Below are 20,305 nucleotides of genomic sequence, written 5' to 3' on the forward strand. Positions count from 1 at the left end.
CTGTCTAATGTTATACTTGGGCTCTTCATGGAATTGACAGTGCTATCAGATTTTTGTGGGCCTTCTTTCTTTCCTGCTTTCACTAAATTCCCTTGAAGGATTGTGGTACATCTTATTCTATACACTATTAAAATATTTTTCTCTAGCCAATCACTATCTCCTGTAACTTCTTAAGGTAGTTTCGCTCCCAGAGACACATCTCCCTGCACATTCTTTGTCGCTAGGTGTCCTTGAAGACATTCATAATTATAAAATTGAAACAGCAGCTGCTGTCTGTTTGGCCAACCTACTAACAAACTGGCAGAGCAGGTTACGTGGGAGGCCAAACCCACAAAGCCACTGAGCCTGATCAGACACGTGAGCTTCTCAACTGTTCAACTCTTGCTACAATGAGACTCAAAGAGACCAGCCAACGCTATTCAGATCCAAGTCAAAGAAATTAAAGTGTGGATTTCTAGGCTTTTCTCTTTAATCTCAGAGCACAGTTCTAAGCTTTAGCTGATTTGATCAGTGTGTGTAAAGGAAAATCTTCAACATTTGCTGCTGTTCACCCATTGAAGCTCACCTCGTCATGTTAGACATCAGTGACATTCACCCTTGCAAAAGGAAAATAGTGGTGTCAGGCCCAAAATCATTAGGTAATTAAAAGCTCTGTGTTGGTGCAAGGCTGTACTGCCATCAAGTGACCTGGAGCAGCTGTCACATCAATGTTAGTGAGGAGATGACAACCCTCTCAGCCCCACCAGTAAATCTAGTGTCAATGTGTCAACTTTGACTAACATTCGACTCAGATGAACTCCCAGAAAATACCAGTAGCAATTGTAGGTCCACCACATTAAGGAACAGAGGTCATTGTCATAAGAATATTTTTTAGGCATAACATGCTTGTTCCCCCATCTTGATCAGATGTTGCCCATCCTGTTTAGAGGCTATTTAGATATGCTGGTATTCAAAGGGAATGATTTGCCACGTTCCATCTTCTGATAGAAAATGGAAGTTCTCTTTCACCGTGTAAGTCTATATATTTCATTTTTCTCTTTAAGTTCCTCACCCTTTAATAGAAATAGTTATCATTTTGATTAGAAATCAGGTATGCATTGTAATTTTTATGGAAGAAATTTTTGAAAACATATTTCCTGCAGTTCAGCAACTTTACTCCTCCTCTCTATAATCAAGTTTTAATTTTGACTTCATAGAGGGCTCTTTTATTTGCATGTAGGCTTTCCAATTAATGAAGATATTTGGATTTGCCACAAGAAAATAAGGAATCAGAAGGAAGCAGTAACTGATGCCAGCCTTGATGACAACTATGTTATCTTTCTTTTTATATTTCAAAAACACAGAAGAGAGGGAAACACAATTGCAATGTTAACACAATTACTTTAAATTTGGAGGTAAATATATTTTTTTTTTTCATTTCTTGCATTTGCCAAGGGAGAATGAAGAGAAAGAAGAAAGCTAATGGCTCTACATCAGAGACAACATTAAAAATGTAGATATTTTCAAACCAATACAGATTTTTTAATGAATTACTGTAAAATGTGGAGCTAAATATTTGCTTACTATATAATTTAGCATAAAACAAATATAGGACACGCACAATCAGAAATGTTGCTTGTTGGAAAGACATAAAAAATTTTAGTCAGTCACAGACTGACAGACATCCTTGAGGTGAAAACAGAACTGCCAAGTATACAAACATTAACCAGGAGCTATAATGGATTTTCTTATATTCAGAGAATGTTAAATTCTCTGTTGCAGAAGGTTCCTGGAGTTCAGTAAATACCTTTACTCACATTCAGAATTCCTTAGTTGGGAAGAATTTTGTACAGTGCTTAGAACTAAAAGTTAATACATTCATTTCTTTTTGTAAAATATGCACTCCTGATTCACCTATTGGAGCTGCTTGTAAAGTTGACTTATGGAAATCCTTAAAGAAGAGTCTGTCAGCACTTCATGGCACTGAAGATGTAGGGGTTTTCCTACGTCTTCTCCTTTGTATGCTGAAAAAAAAATCTCTTCTGTTCCCTAAAATCATAAACTTTCACCCAAGTCAGCATTTACAAGTAAAGGGCAGAGAAATCCTTCATCTAGAGTAATCAGCCACAGACACGAGTTCCTCAGAAGAACCTGAATATCTCCAGCATTCAGAAGTGGAGTCTCTTCTTTCTCCCATGGCAGCTTTGCCCTGCAGCTCTGCAACCCAGAGCACAGTGTGAGCAAAAGTAAACAGCCCAATTCATTGTGCTATTACCACCATTCAACTGCAAAAAACCCAACCAAACCCCACCTCTACTCAAAATGTATTCAAAGGACACATACAACTGAACATACTTTCTGATGCTGAAGAGAAGCTGGTTATCTAAAAGAATGTATTTTGAAGAGTCTTTCTAAAGTTTTCAAAGTCTTTACCTACAAAATATATAACTGCTTAGTTGCAACTAAATTAGCCTAAATAACAATGCACTACAGCAATGAAAGGGAGTGATTTGTTCAGTTGTCTCTGTCCAGGAAAAGAAAAAAAAAAAAAAGCTGTTGAACATATGCTTCATTTTAAACACAGATGGAATTAAGCATGTGCTTCAGTTCTTTTCTGAGTCAGAACTAAAAATTAAAACCCGTAGCTATGTAATACTTTGCCATGTTACAGTAGAATCAACTAAAATGTTGCCATCATATTCTTTCATATGATTTCAATATCCTGCTTTGAGCAGGGGGGTTGGATAAGATGACCTCCCGAGGTCCCTTCCAACCTCAGCCATTCTGTGATGCTGTGAATACTGCAGACATGAAAGCATGTTACAGTTTTATATTCATTCATAACATAAGCAATATAAAGCATTGTCATTGTTTATCTGAATAGTAAAAAATTTACCAAAAGGCAAATGTGTCATTCGGATCATTCATTTTTCTTTATTGAGCTTTGATGAAAAACAGTCCATTTGAAATACTTCCAGCAACCATTTCAATTCCAAATGCTCAACACAAAAACTTGGTATCGAAATTCAAACATATAAAGTTACATCTCATTATAATTTAATATTTAACAAAGCTAATCATTTCTGATTTTTCATAATTAAGTTTACAAAAATAACATTACATTTATAAAATAAATCAGCTTTTCCCAATAAATTACAGTGGTGGTGTTCTTATTCAAAAATGTAATATATCGTACAAAATAGATAACAACTTTTTGTCAGATAAAATACTAAAGTATATTTTTCATCCAGTACATTTTGGCAGTGTGTGACAACATTTAACTGTACACTTTATATCTAAAGTACAGTGTAAAAACTAAACCCATTAAGCTATTATTCAGATCACTTATATAAGGCAAGGGTGGCCAACTTGGGGATTACTTTTTATTTCCAGTTAAATGTTTTTAGTCAGAACCAATACCGCCATGTTTATGCGACCAACTTAATTAATCCGACCCAGTAAAGTCATGCAGAGCCAACTTGAGTCCAGCATTCTTTCTATGACAGGTACACAAAAGTAACCTCCATCAGTCAACTTTTGGGCTGCTTGGTATTTCTCGTGCATGCTTTACTTTTTTCTTTCTCCACAAAGCATTGGTGGCCAATTTATAAAAACAGCACAGTTCAGATTCCCCTAAAGTTAATGGCAAAACTTCAGTACTTTATTCTGTCATAAAAACTCATATTAAAAGGGATTTGTAAAAAGAACAATGCACTGATAAAAACTAAACAGTAAACAGCAAAAAGAAAAACACTCTAAAAAGCAAAAGGTACACATTAAGGGCTACTGTACACAGACTTTGCAAAAGCAACTACTTTAAAATAACATCAAAAACCACAGCATCTACCTGGTGGTAAGTGTATTCTCATTAAAGCCTGTTGAAAGTTCAGGTCAGCTCAGCAATTACTGTGGTGCAATTCCCACCTGCAAAAACGTATCTGAAGAATCATACCAGTTTGAGCAACTTTCAAATGCCAGAGGTATAACATCACCCATCTTTGGATGCTGCAGTTAATGCAGGTGTCTGGTTCAGGATGATCAATATCTGACCTTGCGGAATTTCTGACTCCACTGTTTTCTCTTTGCAATAGTTCATCAAACAGCAATATTTTCCTCTCCTTTTTCCACCCTCCATTTCTCTCTTACATAACATCTGGGAAGAAAGTCTACTTTAAAGTACTAAAGGAAAATCATTCGTTTCTGGAATAAATACATTGTGCAAAGTGGTGATTTTGTTATGATGTCAGTGTTGTATGAACAACATATCACTTTATGTATCATAATAGATTGTCTTCACAAATTGTAACTGAGTAAGTATATGTCCAAGTGAGTATGTGTCACAAGGTCCCCCTTGTGCAAATCCACAGAGGGTCCAAATCCAGATGGGTTTGTTATTACAGACTCCAGATACAAAACTTAGTGTTGGATCCCCCCAGACTGGAAGGGAAGGAAGAGGAGAAGAAGAGGGCTCGTCACAGTAAATCAATTCATCCCAGTCTTCTGAAAACTCTTAAAAATCCAGAGGATGAGTATCTGGTGTGCTTGCTGCCTTCTAGCTTGAAATACCATGGCTCAAACCAGGAACATCTGGAACTGAACTCAGGCACATTTGCTGCTTGAGTCAGTAAGCCGTACCTCTCCAGACACAGTGCTGCTACATAACTACAGTTTCTCTGTAGCTGAATTTTAGAGTGATTGCTAAAACATATATTCATTAGCCAGTTAGGCAAATAAACACAATGGCTAACATTTACACTAGTAAATTGAACAGTACAAAGTCTACATCCAGCCCTGAGGTCAAGTGGCATGGTCTGGCCATATTCCTAGTTATACTCTCTGTGCCCCTGAAGAGAGGTGGCCATATCCAAAGTACCTGGTATAAAGTGTCTTTGGACTGGCCTAATCCCCAAAGTGTGCCCAGAAATTGCTTGGGAAAGTAATAGTTAGTCCTGACCAGAAAACATACTAGTCCTTGTTCTAAGTACTTAGCAATATAAATGCTAGCACCTATGCCTTGGCACTGTCCAATTGACTGATACAGAAATTACTTTGTATACAGATTTTAAAAAGTCTTCAAACGAATTAGCCTATGGCAGGACCTCTGATTCATACAAATAACTAAGCAGGGAGGAATTAATGGAATCTTAAGTTTTGTCTGATCAACCCACTTTTTTGTGCCTGCAATTCACAGCTAAACAAGCACTAACCAGTTCTGCCACAATTAAAAAAATATATACACATTTAAAACAATAATATTAAGACAACAACTAAAACAGGAAATAAAAAATGAATCTGTGCAGGTATAAGATCTAAAACTCATATCAACCTTTATACATATTTGTCAGACTGCAGTGTCCACAGTTACAGTTTTATGTGGCAGTCAGAACAGTATTACTTTCCAAATCATGAGGTGTTTTAAGAAACACCCACAGCAGTGGCTGCTGAGGAAATAATTTCCTTTTTAATCCTGAGATTTTAAATGTGCAAGTGTCCTACCAATTTATCTAGTGCATAAAAAGGAAGAAGGGAAGGAAGGAAGGAAGGAAGGAAGGAAGGAAGGAAGGAAGAAAGGACAAGTAAGACAGACAGAAACATCACAATGGTTTTTGTTTCAAAATAGATTGCTGTGCAATGACTGAAGCCTGATTTGTAGACATTTTGTATTCTTGCCCAGAGCCTTGAGGAGGGGAAGGTAATGGAGTTTCTGGAGTTGCTGAAAAAGAATATAGAAACGATTATGTATTTTTACATTCTGACCTACTCTGCATACAGAGATAGATACTACTGTGCTGAACGGAAGTTCTGTTAGATTAGGCATGCTAGGGAAACAGAATATTTTAATTCTCAGAATTTTTAGTTTATTAAAAATTGTGCATGTGAAAACAATCACATATCAGAATGGTGATGAATTTTTTAAATATTAAATTCAGGTCAAAGTCTCTTACTTAACACTATATACATAAGGTTCTAATGCACAATTATTTTACTGTAAGAACGCTGATGAAATAACTTTGAGCATTGAGGAGCCACCAATCTAAATAATATTTTTAAATATAACAGTGACATGTTATGACAGAAAGCTAACTTGCAATTACTTACAAATCTGTTCTGTATGTAAAGGAGCAGACATTGAACTTATGAGGACAGTTTGGCCAGTTAATGGATCTTGGGCTAAGTGAGGATGTATTGGATGATGCAGATGACTGGCATCATTAGAAGTACCTGCAAAAATAACATGAGCATTTATTAATTCAAAAGACCAAGCTGTCACCAGCAACTTAAACTTCAGTAATTACATTTCTGCAGAGCAAATATTTTGATTGGCAATTTGAATAATTGCCTCTGGGTATTCATTAAACAATTTAACCAGACCAACCACATTAAGCACCGTATTTGTTTTCTCTGTTTTGACTGCATTAACAGTGGATTTCATGAAGTATTTGTAGGGATTCTTCCACGTGCCTAGGGAATTGTATGTCTAGATATCCAGCAATGACTGAGAAGAACACAGCACAATCTCAGGTTGTAGGACTGAGTTAATAAGATGAGCAGCCAAGACAAGAAGGCTTTAGATAACAATTATATGACCCAAAGCTCAGCCAGCAAGGCAACAGTCAGAGTGCTTGCTTACATCATGATCCCCTCATGATGTATGCTAAATTCAACATAATACAACATAGTAAATTTAACAAGCTGTTATCCTACCTCCCAGTAACATTTCCTGAAGTAAACTGTCAATTTTAACAATTCCAAATAGTTTAACCAATTGTATTTGCTCAATCATTTGCCAAGTGATGCTCTGGAGTGTGGGCAGTAGAAGCAGAAGTTCACCAAATCTTCCTCGGGAGTCATACTGACGGTCATTAATATAATCCTCTAAACTGATCTGGACTTGGAACCGCATGTTCTTAATCTTCATTGGATTACTCAGGCCTTTTGCATCTTAAAAATGACAAAATCTTAAAGTCAAGACAGATTATGATTTGGGAGGAGCATCTTACTTTTTTCATTTTATTCTTTTCCATCCAGGTATATAACACGAGCACATGGTACCTCAACAAAAATTACTTCCAATATAATCACATCTAAATTAATTCTGAGAGATATTTTTGAAAAAGTACCTGGATCAAAAAACACAATTGCTTTCAAGCAAGCATACTCATTGTCATCTATTTGAATTTCCTGGAAGGGTCGAACTAATTCATCCAGAATCCGATTTGCCACTCGGCTGATTTCTACTTCAGTACTGTTGCGATGGATTATGTAATTGTTGCCTTAGAGAGAAAGAATACCAACATGCAGATTGGTATAAAGACTTTGATGCAACATACTAGATGAAGCCCATTTTCAAAAGCGTATCTCATTTCGCTTAATCAAATTAATATTTTTTTGAGTAGTAACTTTCCTTTGTGTCATACAAAACTGTTTGCAAACAGAGTAAGTGCAAAATACAGCTGTCACCCAGTAAATAATCTGTGCACATAAATATGCCAACATGTACAGTAACCGATTAGCCCATAGAACTGAGGTCCATATTTGAATGCACAAGTATGGAGCAAGTAGGCCTTCAACTTTATGTAATAGATAAATATAATTATAAACTGATCTTAAAATTTATTCTTCCCCCATTAAAATACTATATTCCAAACTGAATGATCAGGATTCATCAATGGTCGAAGAAGCCTTCTTCCAGAGGAGACACCAGGAATTCTTTTTCTAACAGAAGCTTTTGTTACTCCTAAGAAAAACCATAAGCATCATAAAAATTTTCAGTACAAAATAAGTTTTTAATTTATGTTTTAATTTTAAATTGATATTTTGAAGAAGTCTCCATCACGGCATCTTAATTCACCTTCTGTCCAGAAGTGATCTAACATAAGTTATATCATATAACCCAGTGAAGGATCCACTTCAAGTGACCAAGAATATGCTTATGCAGGCATGACTGCTCACTGTGCCATGGATTCACCCGTCTCCCACGTGGCACAGGACAACAGGTATGCTGTTTGTATGATGGCTACTTGGCGACTGCCAAGGCAGCAGTGAGAGGGCTCCTGGGAAAGCGAATTGCAGGGAACAGGCTATCCAACTTTTTAGTCTATAGGGTGTTCTCTGACTGTGTCTGAAGGGCTCTTGAGAAAGCTCCAAATAAATGGTTTTCACAAAGACTGAAATTAGTACATGGGCCACAGGTTGGCTGCTCCTCTCTTAATCAAAGAGGTTTTATGGAGCTTTTGTGTTCTGTTTTTTTTATGGGACAAAGGTGCAGAAAGGATGTTCATGTAAGGAGAAAATCTGCCAGCCACCCCCTTAAGTTGTGGCTTCTGGTATCCATTTAAACCTTTAGCCGTATTAACTCACAGGAAGCTGTTCACCTCTTTTGCTGGAAGGGGGCACGTGACATTATACCATTAAATAGCTATTTAGCATTCACAGAATGCATTGCTTTGATTGTGCCATATCAGTTGTCCTACTTAAGTGATTACATGGTTGCTAATGTACTACAACATCATCATTATTAATTAAAACAAAACCAATATTTACCTAAAAGTAAAATGTCCTTATACGCCATGGACCGTTTTGCTGCTCCAAGCAACAGGTGTTCCCCAGCATGTGCTCTTAGCAGGGCAACCTCAAGAAAAAAACAGCAGACTCTAATTAGACAATAAAGCAGTAAGTTTCAATAAGGGTAAAAGAAATGAGGATGCATATTACTGTGAGTGCATTCAGCTATAGGTACATGTTTAAGATTTTTAAAATTCTAATGTAAAAATGTACAGTGAATGTAAAAACACTGTACTAGCAGTACACTATAATTATCATCCCCTGTTAGTTCTAGCATTTGGTCTATATTTTAAACATACAGCTCTGCAAAATACTTCTCAATAAATACATACTTGCATTTATTTCCTAGTACAGTTTTCTCTGGAATTTTAAGTTGACACTAAAGACTCTGGTGGGCTGGAATGAACTGTTACAGAATATTCGGCACTATCAGTGTTTCATTTTTCTCACCTTGAATGAAAAATTTATGGGACACTCAAAAGAGCTTTTTCCCCAACAAAACCAGATATGCTAAAATATCCACTACCATCAACAAAGAAGAAACCTGATTCATCCCGGGAAGACACTTTAAAATGTGGTCATTACATTACTCTCTGTCACCTATTTACTTTCCTTGGTTCTAGTATCTGTTTGAAACTTCAGCACTAGCCTCTATTTTCTCAAGGAACTCCTTCCTTGGCAAGTAATTATTTTCTTACGAATCCAAGCCAGTACTTTACGCGTGATGTAAAGGTACACAGCACCTAGGAATTCTTAATGTGTGAAGACTTTTCAGCTTGTCAGTAGAGCTAACTTATCTGCTCCGGCCTGCTCTAGGGTTTGTAAATAGGCTGATTCCCACATGAGGAATCGTTTGCTCAAAACCAGACTGTTTATTTTTTAATTAAATGCACAATGCCCCTTAGAAAGGCTATCACAAATGCAAAAGTGGCATTTGTTTTAACTCCCAATACCTTTGTCACACTCTTCTTAGGTACTTAATGTTCTGGATTATTTCCCAACATGTACTCTTCAAGCACCGCAGGGGTGCTTTCAGCCTATCTTTCTAAGGTGATATCTTATATTTTTTTTTAAATACAGGAGCTTTTTAATGAGGTCTGATCCTTCTCTTTTCCTTCATGCCATCTTAAAAATAAAAACAGCAATATTTTTGCTCACTTTTGTTGCTCTTGTGTAACCAATGCATTAAAAAATTCTATTCTTTACATGAACCGATTTTTAAATTATTCCAGTATGTTGAGATTGTGCACACATATCACACTCTGTGGGTCTGAAAAGACATCAAGGTCCTATCTGAGGGGTCTTCTGTGGGCTGAAACACCCTGTATTCCTGGGGAAAAGTATAAGAGGGAATGACTCAGTTTGAGTCTCAAACCCAAGGAGGATTTAACCGTCCTTACAGGATTTTCCTAAAAACTGAGAGACTGAGGAGGCAAAAAGGAGGAATTACACAATTCAACTTCATAAAGTCACTTTCAAGCTGAGTCAGATTTTGGTGGACTGGAATCAAGAGATCCTGAGCCATGAATTAACCTCCTGCCCAGGCAGCCGGTAAGGGAACTGCTCACCGCAACATGGAGACACTGATTCCAAGTGTGCTAGCACAACTTACTCTGAAAGCCAGTGATATATCAGGATATATTGCAGATGTAATGATAGATCAGACCTCTGTCATAAAAACCCTTAAGAATTTTCAAGGTTTGGTGCTTTTTTCCCCTGCGCTTATTATATACAATATAATTTTACTACACTGTATTATATGAAAGATTATTTGCTATGGATTGATATCAGTATGTTTGGCATTTGTTTGAGATACTAATGGATTTTATTTTTTCCAAGTAGAGAAGACATGTTCAGATTAAATAACATGCTGTCTTAAACCATATTACAATGAAGGGTGAACATGAAATAAACACTTTGCAAGGTCTGAAAAAAACATGGCTTTTTTTTACAAGATTTTTTTCATTTTTCCATGCAGGTTGGTATCTCTGCTTCCAAAACAATACACAAAGCACAAAACAATTAAAGACATAGTAGGTTGCTGCTTCTTTTCATTAGTGTACTAGAGCCTTATCAATTTCCTCTGTTTGGGTCTTTTTTGTGGTGGTGCTATTTCATAAGTTTAAAAACCATTAAGATGGTAGACCTAGCACTCAGCTACCAAAAAATGAGTGTTTAATTGTAACATTTAAATATCACAGAAATAGCGGGACAGTAATTAAACCCCTCTCTTTGGTCTCCTCTTATACCTGGTCATCCAGTGGTAACTCACAGAAACCTGGAATGTATTTAGCCCATTCCACCAGCACCAAAAGTTGTTGCTTCATAGATTCACAGACATCACTAATACCAGCGATTTTCTTAACATTTATGTCAGTGCTAGCACCAGGACTGGCGACTGAGATCTGGCCATAGTGAGAGAAAAAAGTAACAATGTTAAATTACATATAACTGAATTTTCAGTGGTTAACAGCATATTTAAGAAAAAAATCACATCAGTAATCATGCATACTCTTGAGAATTTCCTTGACCATATGGACAATTAGTCTGCACATAAATCTTTCATTTCTCATTACTACCAGTGTGTATTACAGTATGTTAAAAATTACACTATTTATATCATGACACAATATCTCCTCATTCTGAAATACTATTTTTAATATACCCGAGCCCTGATAATTTGTAGGGGTGAGGTGGGGGTTTTTATTCCTTTACAATGGTTGACATTTACCTCATTTCAGAAAGAAAAAAGAGCTCACAGGGGCATGCAGTAACATTAAGGGCAAAGGAAGAAAGAGTTAAGGGGGTAGCATGCTCTTCTAGTGAAAAGATAAGTATCATTAACTTTAGAAGGTAAAACAGGGGGTTTTAGTGCCTGGAGGAGAATGGTTTGTAATGATGAAGCGGCAGTATAGGCGGAGGCCTGAGACATTTCAGAGCAAATGTAAAGGATATGAGTGTGCATTAGACCACCTGCAGTGAACAGTGTTCTGTGAAATAAGAAGAGAGCAATATCTTTCTGGGTCTGAAGCTAGGGTACTTTCATGTAATCACTGAGCCAAAACCTGAAATTCTTAATGACTTTTCAAAGAAAGGAACAAAATCAGGGTTGCTTTTAAGCTAGGCAGGAAAGACAGCTTAAGATAAAACCAAGCCTGAGAAGAGAAGATGAGTTTATAGTTGCTATCATATCAAGGAAGAAGACGAAGATGAAGACGAAAGAGGAAAAAGAAAAAGGAAAAGGAAAAGAGAAAAAGAAAGAGAAAGGATCCCAGCACAACAAAACCCCACCACTGTACAAGGCATATGAAACTGATTTTCACCTTATGTTTTACAGAAAGCAGGAAATTCTGTAGTGTGATTATCTCCTTCCCACCCACCTACACCCCACCCCCCAAAAAATATTTGTTTGGTCTTCTAATGCTGTGTACCTACACATTTCAGGATGGTGGATGCTATTTAGGTTGACTCCTACCAGATCCCCTTCATTCCCAGATCCATCTTAAATCCCCCAGTGGGATCTGTGGTGAAATCCCATTATCCTTGGGTGGTCAAAAGGAGTTGCACTTCTGAACTAAAGCTCAGTGCTTCCTTCATAATTCAGTAGTCTAAAACACTGGAAACAGCTTAGATATTAATGGCAGTTAACCAGCTGAACATTAGTTCTCAGGGAAATACAACAGCTAGGCAGGTGAAAAAAATCCTCTGATACATAATTCAAAGGCTATCATGTAGGGAAAAGGTTAGCGGTATTGTCTTTTTGTAGACAGAGCATTTGTGAAATCCCTGCTGTAATCATGAGTCCATTTCTGGCATCTGTTCTACAAAAACAAAGTTGAAAATAGTGGATAACATTCAGGTGAGAGCTACCAGAATGATTCAGTCAAGAAAACATTCAGTGCAGAAACAGAGTAAATGAAATTAAACAGATTTCACATTTTCCAGAAGAGTAAGAGGAGTCTTGATCATGATTCAAAAGTGCCTACACAGAGAGTTCTGATAGCAGGAGGCACTCTGATCTACCAGAAAAACAGACTACCATGTACCAACTAGAAGTTAATTCAGGAAGGTAAAGAACAGGTATATTGTTTAACTGTTAAGACTTACTGGCTCATGAACTTAATGCATTGTCCTTCCATTAACATCTTTTAATCAGAGCTATGCATCCTTATAAATTACATCTTATAGGACAAACTATAGACTCTGTGCTGAAATTACTTGGTGAGCTTCTGCTGGGAATTCATGAGATTCATGCGGTATCACATCTGAAGGACATGGCCAATGATTAGTGACACTACCACCTCCTCCAAGTCTCCCGTCAGGATTGAACTCATCTTACAAATCCATTAGATTGAGTGAAAAACAAGGACTTTAAAGACTTCACTTTTCCATCATGTTAACGTGACCTCTTGGTCTTTGAGGACAAGAGTGTATCTTCATATATGCTTGGCATACTGGGAACAATTACCCCCTACTACAACATACCCAGTAATAAGTAGAATAAATTTGTGTATACACAAGGTGATGCTTTAGGCCTGGAATCTACCACCCAACAAGAACTTTGTGGCAGGAACAGCTGAAGATGTGATTCTGTTTAAGACAACTCTTATTCCTGAATTGCATATACCAGTTGGAAATGATTAAGGGAGTAACACACACCGAAAAAAAGCACAATAAGCAAGTTCAAGGAATTACTAAGGAGGTAAAAATAGGTATATTTTTCATACTGTATAGGTATGAAAGGTAGGAAGGTCCATTATGTTCATCTAGTCTGCCCAGACATGCAATACATGCCAAAGACTATCACCCAGTAATTCCTGCATCAATTCTTTACAGACAGTTCCACCCTAAGAGCGATGCTGATAAAGGATGAGATTACAAAACATTTGGGGATGTATAAATCAGTCAGCATGAAATCATAAAGGTGGCAGTTAAATTCTAAGTTAGTAAGAGGTGCAAGAATGCAGAATCAATGACCATGATTTATCTGAGGTGCAGAAAAGGACTGGAGACTGTTCCATTCAGCAATTGATTGGATAGGAGAAAAAAAAAAAAAAGAAAATGAAGTTCAGATGAGACAAAGAAAATTTAAAAGCGAGATGTGAATAGAGTCTGTAGTTGGAACACTTCTGTTTGCCTTATTTATAATGTCTAAGGATATTAAAAATGGGATTTTCAAAAGAATGTAAGGAAATGAGTGTCCACACCCCTTTGAATGTAATGGCTTTGGACAATTTTTTTCCTTAATGTTTCATGGGAAAGCCAGCCTCAAGGATAGATAGATGCCACCAGCTGCCTGAGACAGAACTGATTTAAAAGCAGTAAGAACCATAAAGCTTTATTAAGAAAGGTGCCTAGGACATATTTTCCTGTACAAAGTGGAATTTTTTTATTGACTTTGCTTTAAGAATGTATTCTATCACTGATTCTTTCATTGGGAAGAGGAAACTGGGTGCATTTGGAAGTAGAAAAAAGTAATCTCAATAATTATGCTTAATACAATAAGAAACTGAAAAATATTTAACTTCAGAAAAATGGTGTTAAAGTAATCAAATAATGTTGTGGCAGATCTCAGTACCTGACGGGAGAGTGTCTCAGCTTGTGACAATGTGCTAATAGAGGGAATGTTGCAGCCATCAAAAGTGTTTCTTCTTGTGCTTATCCTGTCCCGTTCATTTTGTACAGCTGGAAAAGAATAATCATCTCGTTTATTGACTTGTAGACATTGCCACACAATATCATTTCAGAAGTTTACTATATAACTATAAGAATCAAAACGTATGATATTAAAAAAAGACCTTGTGCTTTTAGCTTTAAGTAATGAGGAAAGATGACAATACATGTTTATGGTCTTTACCTGTATACTGTTTGCCTATAAAAACTACGTATAACTAATTAGATAGACAATGAATTATCAGCACTTTTGTGACTGGCTTTATTACAGTAAAATCTCTTTCTTCCTTTGAACTTGAACATACGCTGTCATTTTGTTATTTTAACCAATTTAATAAGTGAGGTTTTATGATGATGGTAGACATGGACATCTCCAGACTGCTGAACAGGTCAAGAGGTATACAGCACCGCTTTACAGAATGCCTCAGTCAGAGGCAGTCTGACAGCCTTACTCCTGCTCTCCTGTGAGAAACCCTGACACAGGAATGAATTGTGAACTTAATCCACTAGCAGGATAATGTTGAAACTTAAATCTCATGTTCCTCCTCTGTGACATTGCATTCCTAGCCAGTTTACAGAACATAAACTAAGTTAATATAAAAAAAAAAAAAAAAATAATTAAAAAGGCACCAAAAAACTTTCAGGCCAGTAAGTTTTGTCTCATGGGGTCCAAAAATAGGCAGTTAAAAGTGCTTTGGGTAAGGAATCCTTAATTAGCACATGCAAGGTTTATGAAGCAACAAGGCTTACTTTTGAATTGAAGGAAGAAGAAGAAATAAAACTATCAATCAGATTTTTCTAAAACCTAGATCATGTCCAAGGTTAGACCAAGGAGAAAAGAAAAGAGGAAAAAAAAATAAGAATTGTGCTGATCAAAATCTTTTTATTGCACAAGGAATCTCATCAATTTTTAAGAGCAGCAGCTTTATTTCCAAAGATATGTTTGCTATTTTGTGGGAAACAATCTGCATTACTGAATTTAGGAGCAGTACCAAAGGCTTCAATAAAAAAATAAAATATTCTATACACTGGATAGTTTTCAGGGTTTATCTGAGCAATGCACAAGTTTATTTGAGAGGTGTACTAACTTTTTGCCAAGGACGCTCACTGATGGGCCTTTTATTAAGGTCACGGTAAGAAATGTGCAGTGATAAACACAAAGTGCTAAATCTTCATGTACACAGGAAACAAAAAAATATAACCCTTTTTAAAAGAATGCAGAAAAAAAACTTTCACTGAATCTCCACAGTTTAAGTGCTACCCAAATAATTAAAATAAGGTCAGTGCCAATTAGAAAAATACTAAGGTATTCTGACAATCACTAATGAAAGTCACCGGTGGAGGGCTTTCAGAATCATAGCGAAATGCTTCAATTTTCTCCTGCGTATGTACAATTTTGGATTATTAGACCAGATTGTCTGTCTTGCTAAAGCCTTTTCATCAGTTCAGGCTAAAACTGCCTTAAACAGAGACTCCATGAGGAAGGGGGAATATCTGTTTAAAGAGCTTATACCAGGGCCTTGGCCCTGAAGAAAAGAAAGTGATCTGCTAGAAACAAGCTGAGGAACTATCATATAGACTATGCTACACTTACGCTATGAGACATCCCCTGATGGTGTAGAGAGGTATATAACAACACACAAACAGTGTAATTTACAGTTCTGTGTTTTAAATTATTTTAGTACTGGGAAGACTTAAATAAACATGGCTCAGATGCAAAAGGAATATTTTATAGGTAGTGGGACCAAAGGAGGAAGAATGGTGTAAATTAGGTTAAAGATTTCAGCATGCTTCATGATGATGTCAGCTAGCCATACACCTGGCTGCATTAGCATGTTGAGGGGAGTTTTTGTCTCTGTTTTGGCTTCCCAGTACACAAAAAATGCTGGAACCCTGTGCAGTGTCCAGCAGAGGGCTATGGAGATGCAACCCACAACACAAGGTGAAGCAGAGCGAGGCATCTTTGTTCATGCGGAAATGAGAGAACCAAGGTGGAGGTGAAGGTTTTAATTTCTGTAGTTTACAGAAAATGGAGCCAGATTCTTCTGAGGTGCACAGGGAAAGGACAAGAGGCAACAGACACTACCCTCATTGCAGTAAGACACATTCCAATTAGCAATAAGGAAAAAAAACTCTTCCCAGTGAGGGTGGTCAAGCACTGGAAGAAGCTGCTGAGAGAGGCTGCGGAATCTGCCCTCTCAGGGACTGTATAAACTTGGCTGGACAGGGTCCCAAGCAACCTGACTGAACCTAGAAATTAGCCTGGCTTTAAACGGGGGCCTGGACTAGATACCTTCCAGATGTCCCTTCAGAGCTAAACTATTCTTTGGTTCCAGGCTTTGAAAGACTGTGAAGCTCTGCTTTTTGTAAAACTTTTAAGGGCAGGTCTTCCCTTTTCTTCATGTCAAATTGATAATATTTATACAATATGTTACTGATTTTAATGGCTCAAATTCCAAAAAGTTACACTGTGTTCAGGGAGAGCCACAAGATTCAACAAACCGACTTCATAACATACAGAGCGTAACGCTGTTTCAAATATCCCCATCCAGCTGCAAGGAGAAAATCCATTTTACCTCATACCAAAACTTGATCACTAGCAAGGCAATACTGTAGTATAGATATATGAGAACATAAAGAAACAGTTTCCTTTATCTTAGGAAAGCTATGTATAGACTAAAAATATTAAAGCCTTGTTACAGTACAGGAGGACTGTGCCCACAGGTTGCAGACTGGCCTTCAGGCAGGTACACCATAAGCCAAACAAAACAGGTAGCAAAGTTTGTGATGAACCATTTCTGAGTACTTATTTGAACCGTATCAAGTATCTTTTGTCTCTACATCATTATTGCCAGTGAAGCAACAGTCCCAACAACCTGACACAAGAATCCTCTGATATTCCCACTGCCTTCCTTTCCCTATTGTTGTGCTCCTACGGTCATTGCTCCTTCCACGTTGACAGGAAGATCACAGAGACACCCATGTTTCTTCACATCTGACAGTGAGATGTGTAAGCAACAATCTTCCCATATTAAGCCCTAATGAGATTAGACATTTTTCTTAATTAATGTGGGCACTCCACTGACAGCTACCACTACTGTTGCCCCCACTACTTTTTCACTCAACTTCACACTCCTTCCTCTGGCTTAAATGCTTCAAATGTTTAAATTCACAGGAAGAAGCAGTAAATCGTCACTGTCATTAATTAGAAAGGGGAGAAATAAAATCCCAGATAGAGATTTTATTACATAAATTTGGCAAAAAATTAACCTAAAATCTCACAGTTTGAACTTTTCCAGGATATGGCTCAACACTTAGAAATCAATCAATTTTGACACTAGGATTAATGGATTAAACAATTGCAAATTCACTTTAAACCCATAGATTTGCTAATGCTCAAAGTGTTAAAGTGTTTACTGACCTGAAAACTAGATGACGCATATTTCACCTCAATATAAAAGCATTTGTCCATCATGAAGGCATTATAGCAGATTTTCCATTGAATTATCCTGCTGGAGCTTTTTAGAGTTTTTATTATATTTTTAAAATAATTGAGATTATTTCTCTTTGCATATAAAATAAAATATCATTACCTTCTTTTTTCATTCCTGCTCGAAAACACTTTTTTAAACGACAATATCTGCATTGATTCCTTTTGTCCTTGTCAACAATACATTGCCGGTTAAATCTATCAGAGACAAGAAAAGATGAATGCATTAATTACATTAACATTAATTATATTATTATCACATATTATTATTATTTTATAATTGCCATAATATATAGTATATTATATATAATAGCATATAATTATATATTAAACTATAATACTGTTTAAATATATAAAACCTTAATAATGTTATTAATATTATTATATGGTAAGAATATTAATGATAGTATTAATACATTAATAAAGAGCACCCTGATTACAAAGAAGAAAACCAACCAGTACGGCCTGTCAGAATAACATCTATAACCACAGGCCTTCTTCTTTTGTTTTGTTTTGGTTTTTTTTTAATTAATCAGTCTTGAGAAGTGTTTCATACCTTCTTCATTTGCAGGAACATATATGTGTGTGTAGACACATATATATGCATTGGAATGGGCAAGTGTTGAAAAATTTGAGTTTTGCACATCATTTACACCTTAGTTTATTTATGAGAAATGTCAGTAACTGGCTGCATCAAATGGCAGTGGGAGGGAAAAAGAAAAAGCTACAAAAAGGAAAAGAAAAGGAGAATCAAGAAAAATGCGAAGTATGACTGTCATGGAGCAGCCCTTAGCTGCAAAACCAGTACTCTTGGCTGGCAAAATTTTACTCCTTCTAGGAGATACCAGTGAACAAGCTACATGTTGTATCATCACAGGTTACAATTTAAACAGCAAATGGGAGGAAGATTTTCTAACACAATGAAATGAAGACATGAGGAAACATACTGAGTGTGACACTGCAAGAAGGTTCACCCCAGCTCTCATGAACATCTACAGGTATGCCTAAGGGGGATGCACGTGAGCAATCCCTCATTCTCCCTGTTTCCTTCTGCCTTTTTGTTGTGTATGTGTTTGTTAGATAAACAGATCTACGTTTTGCAGAGCTCTTCCTGAAATTACTTTTATCAGCTCTTGTCACACCACTTTAGAGGTATGTCTACGCTGTATCACTGTGGTATGTCTATAAGGGAGAGATTTCCCTATGAGTATTAAAGCAACCAAGGAATAGTGTAGCAAACATTTCCGGTAACAAGACATTCTTACATGAAGTTTTCTCCTTTAGTGATTTGTCTAAACTCACAGAGGTTTGCCTATATTCTGTGCACAGCTTAATACTGACATTTTATGAAATTGTGCATGCACAGAGCAATTCTTCAGACATGGTGCACACACCTGCAGTGTGATAATCTGGACAGCCAGACACCCGGAAATTAACAGATTGCCATTCAGACTGACAGGGGGGAAAATGGTCACTCAAAAGAGAAGGGTGTCATGCAAAGTGGGAAGATGTGCAGATGTGCTTGTACAGCCCTTAAAACAAGACTCATAAATCTTAAGTCTTTCTATTCAGAAACTGCTTTCATAAGAAAAATTATGAAAATATTTTTTAGAAAACAGTTAAGAATTTCACAGTACCAATGAAAATGTAAGAATTTTTCCTTTCTCCCCCTCCCCCAGGAGATTACTTCTGTGATCATAAAGAAAAGAGTGAAACAGCTCCTGAGTGATGTAATGATATCAACAATATCAAGAGACATCTGGAGTGTGGTATCTGGAATATTTAATATCAAGTAGTCTTGAATAAAAGACATTTTTTCCAGTCAGAAGAGTATACCATGAACCAAATGCTCATCAAAAATGCTGGTTAGAATTCCTTAAAAAAATCTGAAAATACCCTGGCATAGTTCTGAAAGGTCTGAAAAGGTATGAATGTCATTTTTGCTTAAATTCATTAATTTAGTGCCTCTAGACAAACTTTTGAAATACCTGCATGTATAGACATGATTTTTCCGTATACTGCGTCTAAAGAATCCCTTGCATCCATCACAGCTGGAAGCACCATAATGTTTTCCAGTCGCTCGGTCTCCACATATTGCACAGAGACTACTGACCCCGTTGTCAGCAGCACTCATGTTGACAGCTTCTCCTGAACTGTCTGAGGAGAAGCAAGAACAACATACATAGTTATGGATAACAGATTCAACAACCATCCCATGAGCAATATGAAATTAAATGAAGGTTTTTTTCTGGCCTTTTCTCTTTTAATTGCCATTTTTGATTTATATAGCATGGCATATCTGATTCCACCTGGTTTTTATTCAGATGAACACCTTCAAAGTTACAAAGATGTTAACAGAATTTGAGAGGTTCACAAGAATAAGTAATTTTGTTCTAAACTCAACTGAAAGGGGCTAAAAATCAAAGTGTAATTCTGCACATATAATTACGTATTCATTCTTACTAACATGAAGAGGAACTTTGGCACAAAGCAATGTTGCCTAGTTAGCTGACAAAGATCTCATAGGAGCTGGCAGTAACTGGCAACTATCATACAAAGGTACGTGACATTAAACAAAACAAAAAGATAAGACAGTTT

At 36.7% G+C, this 20,305-nt stretch overlaps 1 protein-coding gene across 1 annotated transcript in view; it reads right to left on the reverse strand.

Annotated features, from left to right (window-relative positions):
• HNF4G (hepatocyte nuclear factor 4 gamma) overlaps window positions 1-19,864 on the reverse strand; it is a 44,192-nt gene extending 24,328 nt beyond the window's left edge. Inside the window, exons 1-9 of the mRNA XM_080381106.1 lie at window positions 19,696-19,864; window positions 17,811-17,905; window positions 14,123-14,229; window positions 10,794-10,949; window positions 8,524-8,611; window positions 7,101-7,253; window positions 6,685-6,921; window positions 6,079-6,201; window positions 1-5,692 (exon numbers count right to left, since the gene is read on the reverse strand). The exon at window positions 1-5,692 is cut by the window's left edge and continues 24,328 nt beyond it. Of these exons, the coding sequence (XP_080237232.1) occupies window positions 5,574-5,692; window positions 6,079-6,201; window positions 6,685-6,921; window positions 7,101-7,253; window positions 8,524-8,611; window positions 10,794-10,949; window positions 14,123-14,229; window positions 17,811-17,905; window positions 19,696-19,841 (1,224 nt within the window). The 5' untranslated portion in view covers window positions 19,842-19,864 and the 3' untranslated portion in view covers window positions 1-5,573. The remainder of the gene's footprint in view (window positions 5,693-6,078; window positions 6,202-6,684; window positions 6,922-7,100; window positions 7,254-8,523; window positions 8,612-10,793; window positions 10,950-14,122; window positions 14,230-17,810; window positions 17,906-19,695) is intronic.
• Between the last annotated feature and the right edge of the window lie 441 nt (window positions 19,865-20,305).

Source organism: Falco punctatus (assembly GCF_963210335.1).
Source record: "Falco punctatus genome assembly, chromosome: 3".
Taxonomy (NCBI): domain Eukaryota; kingdom Metazoa; phylum Chordata; class Aves; order Falconiformes; family Falconidae; genus Falco; species Falco punctatus.